The 14,551-nt window shown below is 44.1% G+C and overlaps 1 protein-coding gene across 1 annotated transcript in view; it reads right to left on the reverse strand.

Moving 5' to 3' along the window:
• The window catches only part of OSBP (oxysterol binding protein), a 29,056-nt gene extending 16,657 nt beyond the window's left edge, over positions 1-12,399 (reverse strand). Inside the window, exons 1-5 of the mRNA XM_080911897.1 lie at positions 11,971-12,399; positions 7,415-7,623; positions 4,574-4,824; positions 454-652; positions 132-234 (exon numbers count right to left, since the gene is read on the reverse strand). Coding sequence (XP_080768023.1) covers positions 132-234; positions 454-652; positions 4,574-4,824; positions 7,415-7,623; positions 11,971-12,329 — 1,121 coding nt within the window. The 5' untranslated portion in view covers positions 12,330-12,399. The remainder of the gene's footprint in view (positions 1-131; positions 235-453; positions 653-4,573; positions 4,825-7,414; positions 7,624-11,970) is intronic.
• Positions 12,400-14,551: the final 2,152 nt, after the last annotated feature.

The raw sequence follows: 14,551 nt of genomic DNA on the forward strand, positions 1-14,551 counted from the left end.
AACAGTTTTTCTTCTACTTAACACAAAAAGCACACATCTTAGCAACCATCACCAGCTCAGATTCTCATGGGAAATATTTCCATCATGTAAACACACATGTTCATTTTCTTCAACAGTCAAGGACAACTTACTTGTGGCCCAAATTTTCAGGCATGGTGATAATCTCTGGTGCATCAAAAAATTCATTCTCGTCATCTTCATCGCTCATGTCCCCTTTGCCAGAACAGCACTGATCTACAAAGAGAAAAGCCTCATTTGTTCTCTGTGTTATATTACCAATGCCTGGCACAGTGGGTCCTTTTAAATACTGACCACAAACACAGCAACAATGGCAGAAAACAGTAGAAAAGCAGAAAGAAATCAACAGCTCCAAATGCATCCATGAGCTACCAATTGTGGGGAATTTCTGTCCTGGATTATACCAGAACACTATATAAGAGCTAAGTGTCCTACCTTTACCAGACCCAGTGCTGCCCGGAGTGTTTGCCGGCAGCACAGTGGCTCCCCGGAAGGCTCTCTCCAGGTGATTGTGCTGTTTCGCCAGCTGCTCAAGAGTTTCTTCCAATCGGATACGCTGGTCTCTTTCATACTGTAGTGACTTCTGCCACTTCTTACTATGCGTCTGGGCTAACATGAGGAAATCTCTGCAGGCCTGCACAGACAAAGTATTAGTTATGGCACCTCAACTAGTCAAGACTTCCCGTGAAGTTACCTTATTCTGGGAACATGAGAAGGCATATGACAATTTAATACTTCCTGCTATTCCACAGTATCAGAGACAGCCAGCTGTGTGCTGAAATCAAGGTCAAACGGGAAAGAGTGAACACTGTTGTCATAGTTCTCCTATTTTCCTGGTCACGAGGACCAAGCAAATTCCAAGTGAGCAGCAAACCCAGACAAGGCATTTATGGCAGCAGCACAAAGGGTGGGCATGTGAACTGCACCCAGGGGGCTAATGGCTGAAAGACAAAGGGCATGACAACAGCTTCCAATAAACTAACTAAATACATTTAAACCAAAGCTGAGGACTGAGACTCAGCAGGTGACACAACAACACAGCCACACTGAAGCCATCGTTTCTTGGGCACACAGCATACCTGCAGCCCTAACTACTTAGGCACATGCTACTCACTCTGCCTGCACTGCTCTTCCCTCTTCCCTCTAAGGACCAAGGACAAATGGCACTCCTGTGGCACCCACTCTCCTAACCAGCCAGTTGTTTCTTCCATCTCCTTACCAGCTTCAACATACTTCTACCTAACACATGCACATGACTGAGTTTCTTACTCTCCAAAGGGATCACAAGCAACTTTAAAACACATTTTACAGCTTATATAGGTCTCCAGCTCCTACTACAGAGCAGGAGCCTCATAGTTTGCTTAATAAATAAATGAAGGAAGGAACCAATCTAAGCTTAAAGCTGTATTCCCTGTTACAGAGAAAACTAAAAGGTTCTATTAGAATGTCTGCTCCCATGGTTTCAACAATTGCCTACAGGTCCACCAATGGCTACTAAATCAGTGATTCCAAATTAGACTCTCTGAGTTTCAGACCAGAATATCCAAGTGACTATTCAATGGCTCTAAGTAACTTCTAAATCAGTAGGTCTCACGCTTGATTCACCACATTCTCTTGCTGCCTTGTTTCTTTCTTTGAATTTTTCCACCTCAAAGCGGTACTAGAGCCTTACAAGCTGCCCAAGCCTATGGGGCATCTCTGTTTCAGTTTTGCTTCCTTCTTCACATCCAAATATCAAGTCCTAGTGACTGTCCTTTACTACTCTAGAGTCTGTAATTTCTTTCCATTCCTCTGCAGTATAAGCAGTGAGCACACATCTGGAATGGGGCTGGCTGGCCTCAAATCCTAGTTCTTTCCTGCTATCTAGTTAGTCACCGAACTCGGCTTTACATTCTTTGTGAATGAACAAAGACTAACAACAGAGACAGGCTCAGAGTCACACCCTCCACACGGAACACTTAGAACGCCACCTTCAGTAGGGCAGTAGTCAGACAGCCTGCTCTCGAGACTGGTCTCAGCCTCTTCTACCACCAAGTCCACTCATCTGAATCTGCACCGCCTCAACCTCCACTCAAGCTTCACCTCTAACTACCTCCTTTCTCCAACAGTCTCCCGCAGTTCCCAGACTGAGGTGGAGACCAGGTCTACATACACCATATCACTACCTCCTCCGATTCCTCTCCTTCATTCTCTTTTAATAAGACTGATAATAATTAAAATTTGGCAAGAACTACTCAAATGGTGGTACATATCTTTGATCTAATAAGTACTAGGGGGGCAAAGGTTGTATTTTGGAGGTTAGCCTTGTCTACATCCCAAGTTCCAGAACAATCAGGGCTACACAGAAAAACCCTGTCTCAAAAATTTAAAAAAAGAAATTATCAGGAGACAGTAGCACAGCCAGGCACTTTGCCAAGCATTTTAAATATATTACCTAAAGTCTTTCAACACTACCATGAAAGATCTACTAGTATCTAACCATTTACAGATAAGAAACAGAGGTCACAGAATCAAATATATTACCTAAAGTCTTTCAACACTACCATGAAAGATCTACTTACCAGTATCCAACCATTTACAGATAAGAGATAAAGGTCACAGAACGGGTAGGGTTTCCCTGGGTTATGCAGATAATGACACGGCTGGAATCCAAATCTATACTGCCTTGTTTCTAGGCAGACTTCCATTCTCCCTCACTATTTAGTTAAGATGTCGGCTTCTCTAACCCTCCCAGTACATGCTGAACACCTTCAAGGCACTGCCTATGTCTAGTATGTCACACATGAAGTTGCTCAGGCTGGCTTTGATCTTTTGTTTCTCCTGCCTAAGCCTCCAGGGTGCTGAGATTAATAGGCATGTGTCACCACACCTGGCTTATTTTTAGTATGTCTATTGCATTTAAAGCCTTGCTATTATAACACACAAGGATGAAAGTGCAGCTCAGGCAACAATGAGATTGACAGGGACACCTGCAGTTGACAGCTCACTTCTAGCAAGTTGTTGGACATCTCAGTATGAGTTGTGCTGAGGATCAAACGCAGGGCCTGGAGCATGGTATGCCCAACTACTCTACCACGGAACTCCATTCTCTCCTGAAAACTTGTCTCTGACTTCTAAGAGATCATTCCTGACATGACCTTGGAGATGAATAACTTCCCAAAGAACAAAGATGGTCAACTTCCAAGAGAAAAGGCTAAAAGCAAGGCTTTAGTTTTATAAAGCAGGAGTGTTTTATTTAGGAAAAAATCATATTAAAATAAGAAAAATAAAAAAAGAAGACTGTTAGAGTTGAGATGATAACAATTAGAGGACCTGGGTTTGTTTCCCAGGCCCCATAAAGGTGGCTTGTGGTCACTAGTAACTCTAATCCCAGGGATCTGACGCCCTTTTCTGGCCTTCATAGGCACATAAAAGGTGCACAGACATACATGTAGTCAAAACACCCATACACACAAAACACAAAATGTAAAGTCTACATACTTATCATGGGACATTGGTTTATGGAATTATCAGGTTTCCTGGTCACTGAACACGGGCATCAGCACTGACCTGCTGGTGGCTAACTAACACTAGAAGACGGCTAACCTTCCTGAAATCCTGAAGGCAAAAAAACCTTGTCTTCTTTCTGGCTGGGGTAATTCAAAGTCCTGAAGGTGTTCAATACTTAAAAGTTAAAACAACTATCATCACATAACAAACCAACAAAATGAGAAAAAAATTCATCACAGGAAAAGGTCTTTGATGTGCAGGCACCATAGGAACTAAACTAGTTCTCACGGTCACTCCCTAAACAAAGGAAATCTGGCACTCATGAGGTAACTTAACCCATTTAATTAGAATCGGGGAGAAGCTCTGCAAAACCGTTTCTCACAGAATACTCGTCTCACTTACAAAATGTCCTTCAGTGTTTTTTATGTGAAGGGAGTTAACATAACCCGTTGAGTGAGACTCAGGTAGCAGGAGAAGAAAAGCAGCACTGTAAAACCTGGTATTCCTTTCATAGACCTAGCAATCTGTCAGTAAGGCCAGCAATGCTCTGTGTTTACCCAGTCTCTAGTGCCCATGTGGAGTGCTCTAGAATCAAAGGCTCACACTGAACTAACTAGAATTACAAGTTCTCGACAGTGCTTGAGCCAGGCCCTGCTCACCATCACCATGCAGAATGCCTTAGCCACGCAGGGTCTGAATCCAAGGAGGAAGGAAGCAAAAGAACTTAACCGTGCAAAGGATTCAAGAGGACAGATTAGGTTAAAAAAACAGAGCAGAGAAGCAAAACCACAAAGGAACCCAACTAATAGAGCCTCAGATGCCCTGCCACTCAAAGGCTGCACCACTGGGCTTCTTACTACCGCCCGGAAGATGAAATGCCCCTCTGGCCATAAGCAGAGCACCCCTTCCACCTGGGCACCTGGTTCTGTTTCATGCAACACAATGTAACTTAAAACACCTGATGATGGAAACAAGACCTGGTATATTCATTGCTTCACCAGTCAGGTCAAAGGGGTTGAACTACATTTCTGAGAGAAAGAGCCAGAGGAGTACCATCTTCACTTACGTTGATCATGGCATTGGATGTTATCCTAAAGAGTGTGGCTCGTTCGTTGACCTGTTTGATCTTCTCATTGCTCTCAGCAGGCAGCTTCAGGGACTCCAGCTCACTGAGGGAACGCTGCAGGGCGGTGCCATGCTTAGCTATCAAGTCATTGCACGTGCTCAGGTCCTCCACTTTGCTGGAGAGTGTTCGGAGGGTATTCTGGAGCTCAGTCTTGTCAGTTTGTGAAACAGACTCTTCATCTCCTGATTCATCTGTAGGGATGCCAAGGTTAAGTTCTGCCTCTAGAATCAGGACTGAAAGTTGGAGCCCTGTCTGTCTGTCTGTGCACTCTGAGCAAGTGAGGGCTTGCCATTCCTGAGGATTCCTCTACAACAGTGGTTCTCAACCTGTGTGTTGTAACTCTCTGTGAATCAAACAACCCTTTCACAGGGGTCACATAATCAGGTATTTACATTATGACTCAGTAGCAAAATTACAGTCATGAAGTAGCAACAAAAATAACTGTATGGTTGGGGGTCACCACAACATGAGAGACTGTACTGAAGAATAGCAGCATTAGGAAGCTTGAAAAGCACTGTTCCACCGTGTGGCCCAAGACCTACATGATGCATCTCATCATAAAGTATTGTTGAAAGTACATCATAAACATGCAAAGTATTAGGTCACATTCCTAGACATTTAGATTCAGATGGTGAGACGCAAAGTCTGGGAACCTAAATTTCTTTTAAAATTATATTTATTTATAATTTTATATAGGGGTGGGAGTAGGGTATGTGTGCTGTAGGGTTCATGTGCATGTCAGAAAATAATCTTTGGAGTCAATTCTCTCCCTCCACTGTGCAAATCTCAGAAACAGAATTCAGGTTGTCAAGCTTGGTAGCAAGCACCTTCACTGGCTAAGCCATCTCACTGGACCAGAATCTGGGTTTCTAACTGTGACCAAAGTAGTCCTAATGTACACTGACGTTTCAGATCCACTGAAGGAGGGGATATTATGAAAAACTAGATCGCTCTTAGAATTAAGAGCATATACCTAGATCTTCCAATTATTTTTTTGAGGCAGCTTCTCATGTAGCTCAGGTTAGCTTTGAACCCCCTATGTGGCCAAGGATGACCCTGAACTCTTGATCCTCTTGCTTCCACTTCCTGAAAGGTATGATCACCGTTCCTAGTTATGCAGTTCTGGGGAATCAAAGCCTTCATGCATAATAGGTGAGCACTCTAATCAACTGAACTGCAATGAGCCTTTAAACATTAAAAACTCCAATCTAATCCAAATTATTATTGCAAATCCACCATTACCTTTGGGGTGGCATGCAGGTCCTCTGCAAAATGAGTTGAGAATCGCAGAGTAACTTCTTCAGATAAAGTCGATGTCACTAAAAACTATTAAATTTTCTTTTCCAAGGGAGAGCTAAACTTCATGATGTACTTACTTGACCCTAATGCAACTCCAAAAGCAAACAAAAGAACTCTCAAATCATAAATGGAGTAGGAATCTGGGCTGTACCTCTCACTCTCTTTGCTTTGTACTTAACAGTTTGTCACTGCAAACTGTCTTCCCAGCAGTGCCACTCCTTTGTGAGCTAACATCAGCCCTTAAACAGAAGAAACAAGAAAAGACTTGTCCTCTCTGCTGGACAGAGGCAGCACCTGGGTCAAAACATAACCTGTCACCACAAAACTGATAAAGCAATTAAGTTTCCTCTCATGGCTTAATAGATATTAGGCACTAAGCTAAGCAACTGGCAAACAAAAGCTGACATCTCCATTTGCCAGTGTGCAAGCTCAGTGTGATTATTAATATCTTGAGGGCAAATCCTATTGTTTTCTTTTGGGGGAAAAAAGCTAATTAAAAAAATATTTATTTTTACTATTTTAAACTGGTTTGTGTCTAAGCCCTTATGGGTCAAAGGTGGGCAGATCCCCCTGGAGCACAACTCGCAGATGCTGGTGAGCTTCCTAACATGAATGCTGAGAACTGAAACCTTATCCTTCGCAAGGACAGGGTTCTTTTGCAGCCTGATAAGACTGTTTTTTTAGGTCATCTATCAAATAAGAAGTTATTAGAAGCTGGGCCTAAAATTCCAGCACTTGAGAGGTGGAGGCAGAAGGATCAGGAGTTCAAGGTCAACTTAAACTACAGACAAGAGTGAGTTTGAGGCCAGCCAGGGACATGACTGTCAGGAAAAAAAAAAAAAAATCAAGAGAAGAAAAATTGGCATAATTTTTACAATTCTTACAATTACAAGTTGTAAGATTCCTAATACTGAGGTAGTACTAAAGTAATTATGTCTCAAATATTTAAGAAAATTAACTGACATTACAAATAAAAACACAGGCTAGGCACTAGGCATAGTGGAGAATGTCTTTAGTCCCAGCACTCAGGAGACAGCAGCAGAAAGACAGGGTTCCAGACCATCCAATGCTACTTACTAGTAAGACCCTGAATCAAAAAATTTCAAACAAAAATTTTTAAGCATAATTGGTATGTCATATCTTTAGGACCAGGGCTTTTCAACTTTGGCCAGCTGATTCTCTGTTGGAGGGTAGAGATTCTGTACCTGTCTGTACCTCACAGGGCAGTGAGCAGTATCTCTGGCTTCTAGTCTCTATATGCTAGTAATATCCCAGCTTCTTTATTTTAACTAAAAATATCTCTAGATAATACCAAATGTGTGTAAATGCAGATCTGAACTCAGTTTAGAATCACTACTCAAGAGAAATAACATACAACAAGAAGCTTGGAATATCTAAAGCATGGAACATAATCAAAACATACACTGTAGTCAGGGTTGTAAAAAGCTGTGTTTCCCAGGCCCGTGTTCCTCTGCTCCATACCTGACTCGGCCAGCATCTTCACAGCCTTGGCCTTGGCCAGTTCTAGGGCTGTCACCCAGCGCTGACGCTCTACTTCTGAGCTGGCCTTCAAGTGGTAGGTCTGAGCACCGCCATTGGAAATGATGAAGTTGCAAGAGTCCTCCACAGTGATGTTGGCTGTGGCGAGGTTGATGGTACCTCGGCAGGTGTGTCTCATCTCTGCCTTGGACCTGCCATAACCAGACAAAAAAGGCTAAACAGAAGGTAACAGACATCGGCCCTGCTCTGCTTTTCAGAACACTGGGCCTCTGAAAACTGAGTAGTCTTAGGAAACAACAAATTCTTGTTTTATTTCCTTCAAGCAACTCTTTGAAATTTAAGTAGTGGGAAATTGCTTTCAGAGTTTATAAGCATTGTTTGTGAGTCAAAGTTTATTGCCCCACTGTTCCTCTTACCATTAGCCTTTAAAAATATAGTCTTTACTGAGCTAGAATTGTATGAAATATTAATTCAGCAGTAAATCAAATACAGCTGATTGAGTTTTGAAAGGTGACACAATCATGGAGCCACTGCCACAGTCCAAGCATAGAGCAGTCCTAGCTCTCCTATGCCCATCTGCAGCCAAACTGCTTTCTACTTAGTGAGTTATAAAACACTTTATAACTTTGTGCAACAAAAATTTTGACACTCTCATTCTCTAAGAATAGCTCCATTTTTATACACTGAACCACCCCCTCACTGTAAATCAGCCCAAATGGGAACTGGCATGCCATGCTTAGGATTACATTGCAGAAATGTATAAAAGGCAAACCTTACCTGATTAGACTATTAAATATTGGTTATGGCTTAAATGTAAGAAATAAGAACAACTACAATAAAGAAAGAATAACCATGAAAGAATCACCAGGCATTTTAATCTTTTGGAAAATATAGTTTCTGAAGTTCCAGGTTTTTATTGGTGGGAACTCCTAAGCCGTCCTATTAATAGCCAGAGAAGACTCAGCAGGTCTGCACTCAAGAGGGCTGGGTGTAAAAATTCCCCAATCTCTACTGACAGTTCTATTAATAGACTAGCTTCTGAACTTTACAACACTACTTGGTGACAACAAGCTATGAAGCACTGGACATAAAATACCCAGATTCACATTAAACATCAAACCCCCAGCACTACTGAGCATGTGGAGAAAGTGCCCATTCTTCACCACGGCTGGCCGTGTCCAGGGACCTTCATGTTGAAACTGCAGTTTTCCTGTCCAACTCAGAACATAAAGAGGTCAAAGTCCTTTGCCACAGTGCAAAGCAGTAGAGCCAAGCAGCCAAACACACCTGGCACATCCAGAATTCCTACATGCCAGAAGTGGCACACACCCTTCCTAGACACTAAGATTTAGTATGTTTGAGAAAGTCTGTTTACTGCCCTTAAGAAGACAGATCTGCTGTTGTTCACTTTGTCATGTGTAACTTTCTTTTTCTTTCCCAAACGTACTAATGAGCAGTAACAACAGGTCACAGGGTAGAAGAGAGGGTCTCAAAGGACTGGCCGTTTTCCATGCCCTGCACCTGCCACACTGTAATGTGGATCCCTGCTTTTTCTATTCTTACCTCCCCACACAAGCTTCAGTTACATTATGAATAATGCAGGCTGAATTACAGACCCACAGCTGAAAGCCAGCTTACCCTTAGTACTTGGGCCTTCTACCACAGGCCTCCTTATTGGCACTTTCCAGTGACCACCTCCCAGGATCTCCTCTGGCTCCACCATCTTCTGGCACCAGCCAAGTTTCTCAGACATTATAAAGTCTACAGCTGGTTAACAGACACTCAGACACACTGGGAGGCTTGACCACAGAGCTCTGAGGCTCAGGCAAACACACCCTACGGTTATGTGTAGAACAGAGATAGGAAAGATTCTGCACTGAAGTTCTTCAGTCATTATAGTATTACAGTTATTTTCCCGGTAGAAAGTTCTCGCCTGAAAAGGCCAAATGAAATAGTGATTTAATCTCTAGAACCTAGAAGGAAAAGCTACGATAGACTGCCACAGGTGTTTCAGAGAGAAATGGGATTCTGTATAAGAGTATGTCATGGGGCATCTATGTAAAGAAACAAGATAAAAAAGCTTGCTCAGGTCTGTTCTTCTTGGAGTCTATGAAGGAAATGGCACACGTCAGAGACTGTGGGTTTTGGACATATGACATTCAGAGAAGGAATTCTAGGAAGGAGATGGGGATCACAGGCACCTTACTACGAATAAACTGCCAATGCGGTACGATGTACTTCACCGAAATTCTGGGGTGAGGGGTAATGAATAGATTGATAAACTAGACCCTGTTGATTGCTTGGCTTGTGAGTGGGACCATCCTACTTGGCAACGACAGGCTAATGGCATATTTGGTTATATTTTGGAAGGTGTTTTACATGGAAAGGTAAAAGCAGCAACTAATATGAAGAAACAGCAACAGGTTAAATTATTAATATCCAAAGCCAACACTGATCAAGATTTATACTGATTAAACAATCAGGTATCCTGCAAAGTGGATAAATCAAGAATTTGGTTGGACTGAAACAATTAGGGAATATTTAATTTTTTTTTTTAAGATTTACTGTATTTTATGTGTCTTTTGCCTGCATTTATGTATGTGCAGTAAAGGCTCTTCTCCAACCTAAGAGCACACATTATTAAAGCCCTTGGATAACACAGATTTTTGTTTGTTTGTGTTTGTTTTGTAGGGCTGGCTGTCCTGGAAGTTGCTATATAGACCAGGATGCCTCAAACTCACAGAGATCCACCCTGCCTCTGCCTTTTTTTTTGGGATTAAAGACTTGTTATCACCATATCTAGCCTTTAATGTACAAGTTTTAATACAGGGAATCAATGTTATTAGACATTTATGAACCAAGTCAGGCTATGAATCAACTGAACTTTAGAATAATAGTCAATTAAAGCAAGACATGAGCTTGAATAGATGAAAAAAACTGAGTCAAACTAAAACCTTACATGTATATTATAATTCTTAAATGATTCTAGATGTGTAGGAGAAAGGGTTATATTAAAACTAATTCCAAATACAATAATGAAAATGTCATACCAATTAAACAACTTATGTTGCTTAAGCATCAAGGATGAGCTAAGGCATTTTCTATGTGAAGAGCGATAAAATGTTCCCACCAATAACCACCACCTCGTCTTCAAGCTTTCCTTAAAACTATCTAAGAGCCCAGCCAACGATGTGCATGGGAGTCATTCGTTGTCCCCCCCCCAACCTCCTGAGAGTACAGTAACTACTGGTGAAATTGAACAGAAATACAGACTGAGCCACTCCTCCCTCCAGTGTCCTGGGTTCCCAAACTGGATGGCCTTTGGGAAGAGATTTCAACCAGAAATGGCATTATACTAAGCAAATTCCTCTTAAGAGTACACTTCTGTACTTTTCTCCAACGAAGCACACTGTAACACACTCTATAAACCGTGTTTCAGGTACTTATCTCTGTATCTAATTGGCTCATGTAACATGAACCTAGGTTTTAGGTTTTAAAGTATGAAGAGTAGCTTCAAATCCTGATTTCTCCAAGACCCTGGGAGAGCCGCCCCTGCTAAGTCTGCTTCCTTGTCAAGAATATGGGAACATGTCCTAACTCCCAAGGAGACAGGAGAGCTATGAGCACTGAATGAAATGCTGCATGTAAGACATCCAGCCACAATGCAGCCATTGGGAAAGCTTACAACCTATCCCCAAATCACCTCTTAACACCTGTCTAGTAATATACACCCCAAAGTGTGACATGTTATGACCATGCTATGACTCACAGTAAGTATACATTAACCATACCAAAATAAGCACTGTGAAACCTTAACAATCATTTCAAAAACATGCAATCTTCCTTTAATAAAACTTAATCTTAAGTAAAACTAAAAGGTGCTCGGTGGCTGCTAGATAAGGCAGTGAGAGGAGGTGGGGCAAAAGTAAAAGCCATGATAGAGCGTATACATCTCTATTCTGGACTGTCTAGAGTGAGAAAGTAAGCGCATGCTTGAGAGGTAAGACATATTATGGTGGACAGAATCCCAAAGTCTCCCCGTGTGTGGCATTCTGATGTCTGAATGTGTGGATTGAGTAAGCATGGGCAGGTATATCAAGGGTGTATCAGAAACATTAAATTTTAGAGACTGGAACACAAAAAGTTAGGAGTTGATATTTCTATAATAAGTTCCTGGGGGACAGTGCCCAGGTTCTGACTGTGTCCAGCCTCACAACAGTGCCTTACTTGCAGAATTAGCGATTGCACCCACGTGGTAGCGGAAATACAATGGCAGAGCAGATGCTCTCCAAACAATTGCTGACAGGAAAGACCCATGGATGGAGGCAGATCAGGCACTAGGGGCGGGCGACAGCGGGGAACGGAGCAGTGTGTCAAATCTGCAGGTTCTGACTTTTGCAAGATGTCAACCTGTACAGGTGACAGACAGCGACCCAGGGCGACCTTGGCAGCAAAGCCGGCCGGCAGAGAGTGACAGCGCGGGTCTGTGGGCTGCACAACGGGAGGCCAGGTGAGCGCGGCGCCCCGGAAGCAGTTACCTGTAGTAGCTTAGGAGCCCGTTGCTCAGCACGAACCATCGCCGCTGGTAGCCTTTGATGTAATTGGTCCATTTGAAGAGCCAGCCCTCTCTAGCCGAGCCCGAGCCCCCGGCGCCCGAACCGCCCGAGCCCGCGGCTGGCGGTGCAGAGCCCGGGCCGCCTGCCGCCACTCCTCCGGCCCCAGGGCCCGTGCCGCCGGCCGTCGCAGCCGTCGCGGCCGCCACCCCGGAGCCGGGCCCCGCGTCCCCGCGTCCGCCGCCGCCTCCCACCGCGGGTGGACCCGCGCCGCCGCCGCCGCCCGGGGCCGCGATAGCTGCCGGGCCCGGCCCCACCACTCCTCTCAGTTCGGTCGCCGCCATGAGCCGCCGCCGCCCGGAGAGACAGGACCGGAACCGCCTACGAGCTCCGCCGCCGCCGCCCGGAGCGCCCAACACGGCTAGCGCCTCAGCCGCCGCCGCGCAGCGTCCCCGCCCCGCCAGCCCCGCCGCGGGAAGGAGGGCTCGGCCGCCGGGAAGGAGGGCGGCGATTGGTGCCGCCAAGTGTCACTTGCGGAAGACCCCGCGGACATTGGCATTTCTCTCGAGCCTGTCATGCTACTCCGCCCAGTGAGAAGCTCTAGGCGCGACGCATCCTCCAGGCCTGCTTTCGATTGGCTAAATGGAAAGCCAATCAGGCAGATCTACAAAATCATTGGTGCTTTTCCGAAGCCCGAGGACGGGAAAATGCAGAGCGCCCGGCCGGTTAGGCTTCCGAATGGCTAGCACTTCCGTCAGTCATTACAGTTTCTGCTTCTGTCATTGCCACGTCACCCCCCACCCATCGCTCTGCCCTTCATCCTCTTCCGCCCTTACGGATTGGTGGTTGACATCAGCTGCTCAAGCCTTTCTACCAATTACTGAACGCATTGAGGTAAGTGGGGCAGAGTCCGGCCTTCATATACTCATTCTCATTTTTTATTGGCTGACATCTATGTCTTTCACCTGTCAATGGAGAGGCGGGGCTATGATTGGAGATGATTGGTTCTGGAAATTGTCAGTGAAAGCTGAAGTTGGCCGAGATAGCAAATAAGTTCATGGATGCTCGAGTGGGCAGGCACGTTTGCAGCTTTAAGGAAGTGATGGGCCTCTATAAATGTTCTTTGATGTGGGCGTGCTGTGGAATTCCCTCCTTCTGAATTAAGGCTTGCAGATGTCTTTAATAAAGAGAGATGGTTCGTTCTTAGATCTCCTAGGGATTCCCTTCTCATGTCCTGCCTCCGGAAGAACCCGGAGAGTTCCTAGGCTTCTTCCTGGACCCACAACTCCCCCAACCCCGACCCTTTCTTGGTTTACCCTCTGTCTCTTCATTCTAGATTGTCATACACTTCTACTAATTCTGACCATCTAGTTGCCGACCTAGTTTACGGGGGAGAATAGATTGACAAAGACCTACTGCCCGCCTTTTTATCTCTTTTCCAAATCTAACGACCCTTGTTAGGTTTAGTGTGGTTAAAAACACCATTATCTTGTTTATTGTTCGGGCTTTGTTGTTTTGAACTGGTTGTTGATTAGGTTTGATCAGCTTAATTGCAGCTGCATTAGGGGTCACAGATTTCAGTAATTAGTGCAGCATTGGGCTGTTTGTGAACTGTTATTACAAAAATAGCCAAAACCTACATTTGGGGGAATATAACACCTATTACTGTGTTGCAGTTTCACCTGGCTGTAAGAATAGGTTTTCTTTTATTTAATCATTTCTTCTAATTGTATGTGTGTGTGTGTGTGTGTGTGTGTGTGTGTGTGTGTGTGTACACCCGTGTGCAGGTATTTGTGTATGCTAGAAGTTGGTGGGGAGCCATCCTATAGGAATACTGGGAACAGAACTCAAGTTCTCTAGAAGAACAGGGAACATCTTTAACCATCTCTCTAGTTCTGGGAGTTGCTTTTAGATAATGTAAAAAACAAAACAAAAACTATTTTTCTCATCAGTGCCAAGAAGGTAATCTAAGCTGGGAAGTGATGGCACATACCTTTAATTCCCAGCACTCAAGAGACAGAGAGAGGCAGGTGGATCTCTGAGTTCAAGGGCAGCCTAGTCTACAGAGTGAGTTCCAGGATAGCCAAGGCTACACAGGGAAACCCTGTCTCAAATGGAAGGAGGGGAATTAGAAAGGAAGGAAGAAATGAATCTAGTCTGATTTAGAAAGCCTGGCTTCTCACTTTGGTTAAAAACCTTCACAGGGAACACGTGGAGAGAGGGCTATTCTAATCATGCATTTGTAAGAAAGTGCCTTTGAGTTTTGACCAACTGCAATTATATGTAACAAATGGGAGTTGTGCCACATGACATGTCCCTCAGTTCAGTATGCAATCACAAATGGAAAACGCATACTTTTAAAACCCGGAGATCTTGCTGTCCCCGTTCCAACCCAGTGATCTCACGTCACCAACCCAGAGACAGCATTGTTATGAGGTCCCTGTGATCTGGCAGCACAAAGTAGAAATGGCATTAGTGAACGAAACTGTCTTGCCAAAACAATTGAAACTGAATCAAGTAAAGCCTGTTTATAGGAGATAAAGGAAGCAGCTTAATGATAGACCCA

This window comes from Micromys minutus (genome assembly GCF_963924665.1).
Source record: "Micromys minutus genome assembly, chromosome: 2".
Taxonomy (NCBI): Eukaryota; Metazoa; Chordata; class Mammalia; order Rodentia; family Muridae; genus Micromys; species Micromys minutus.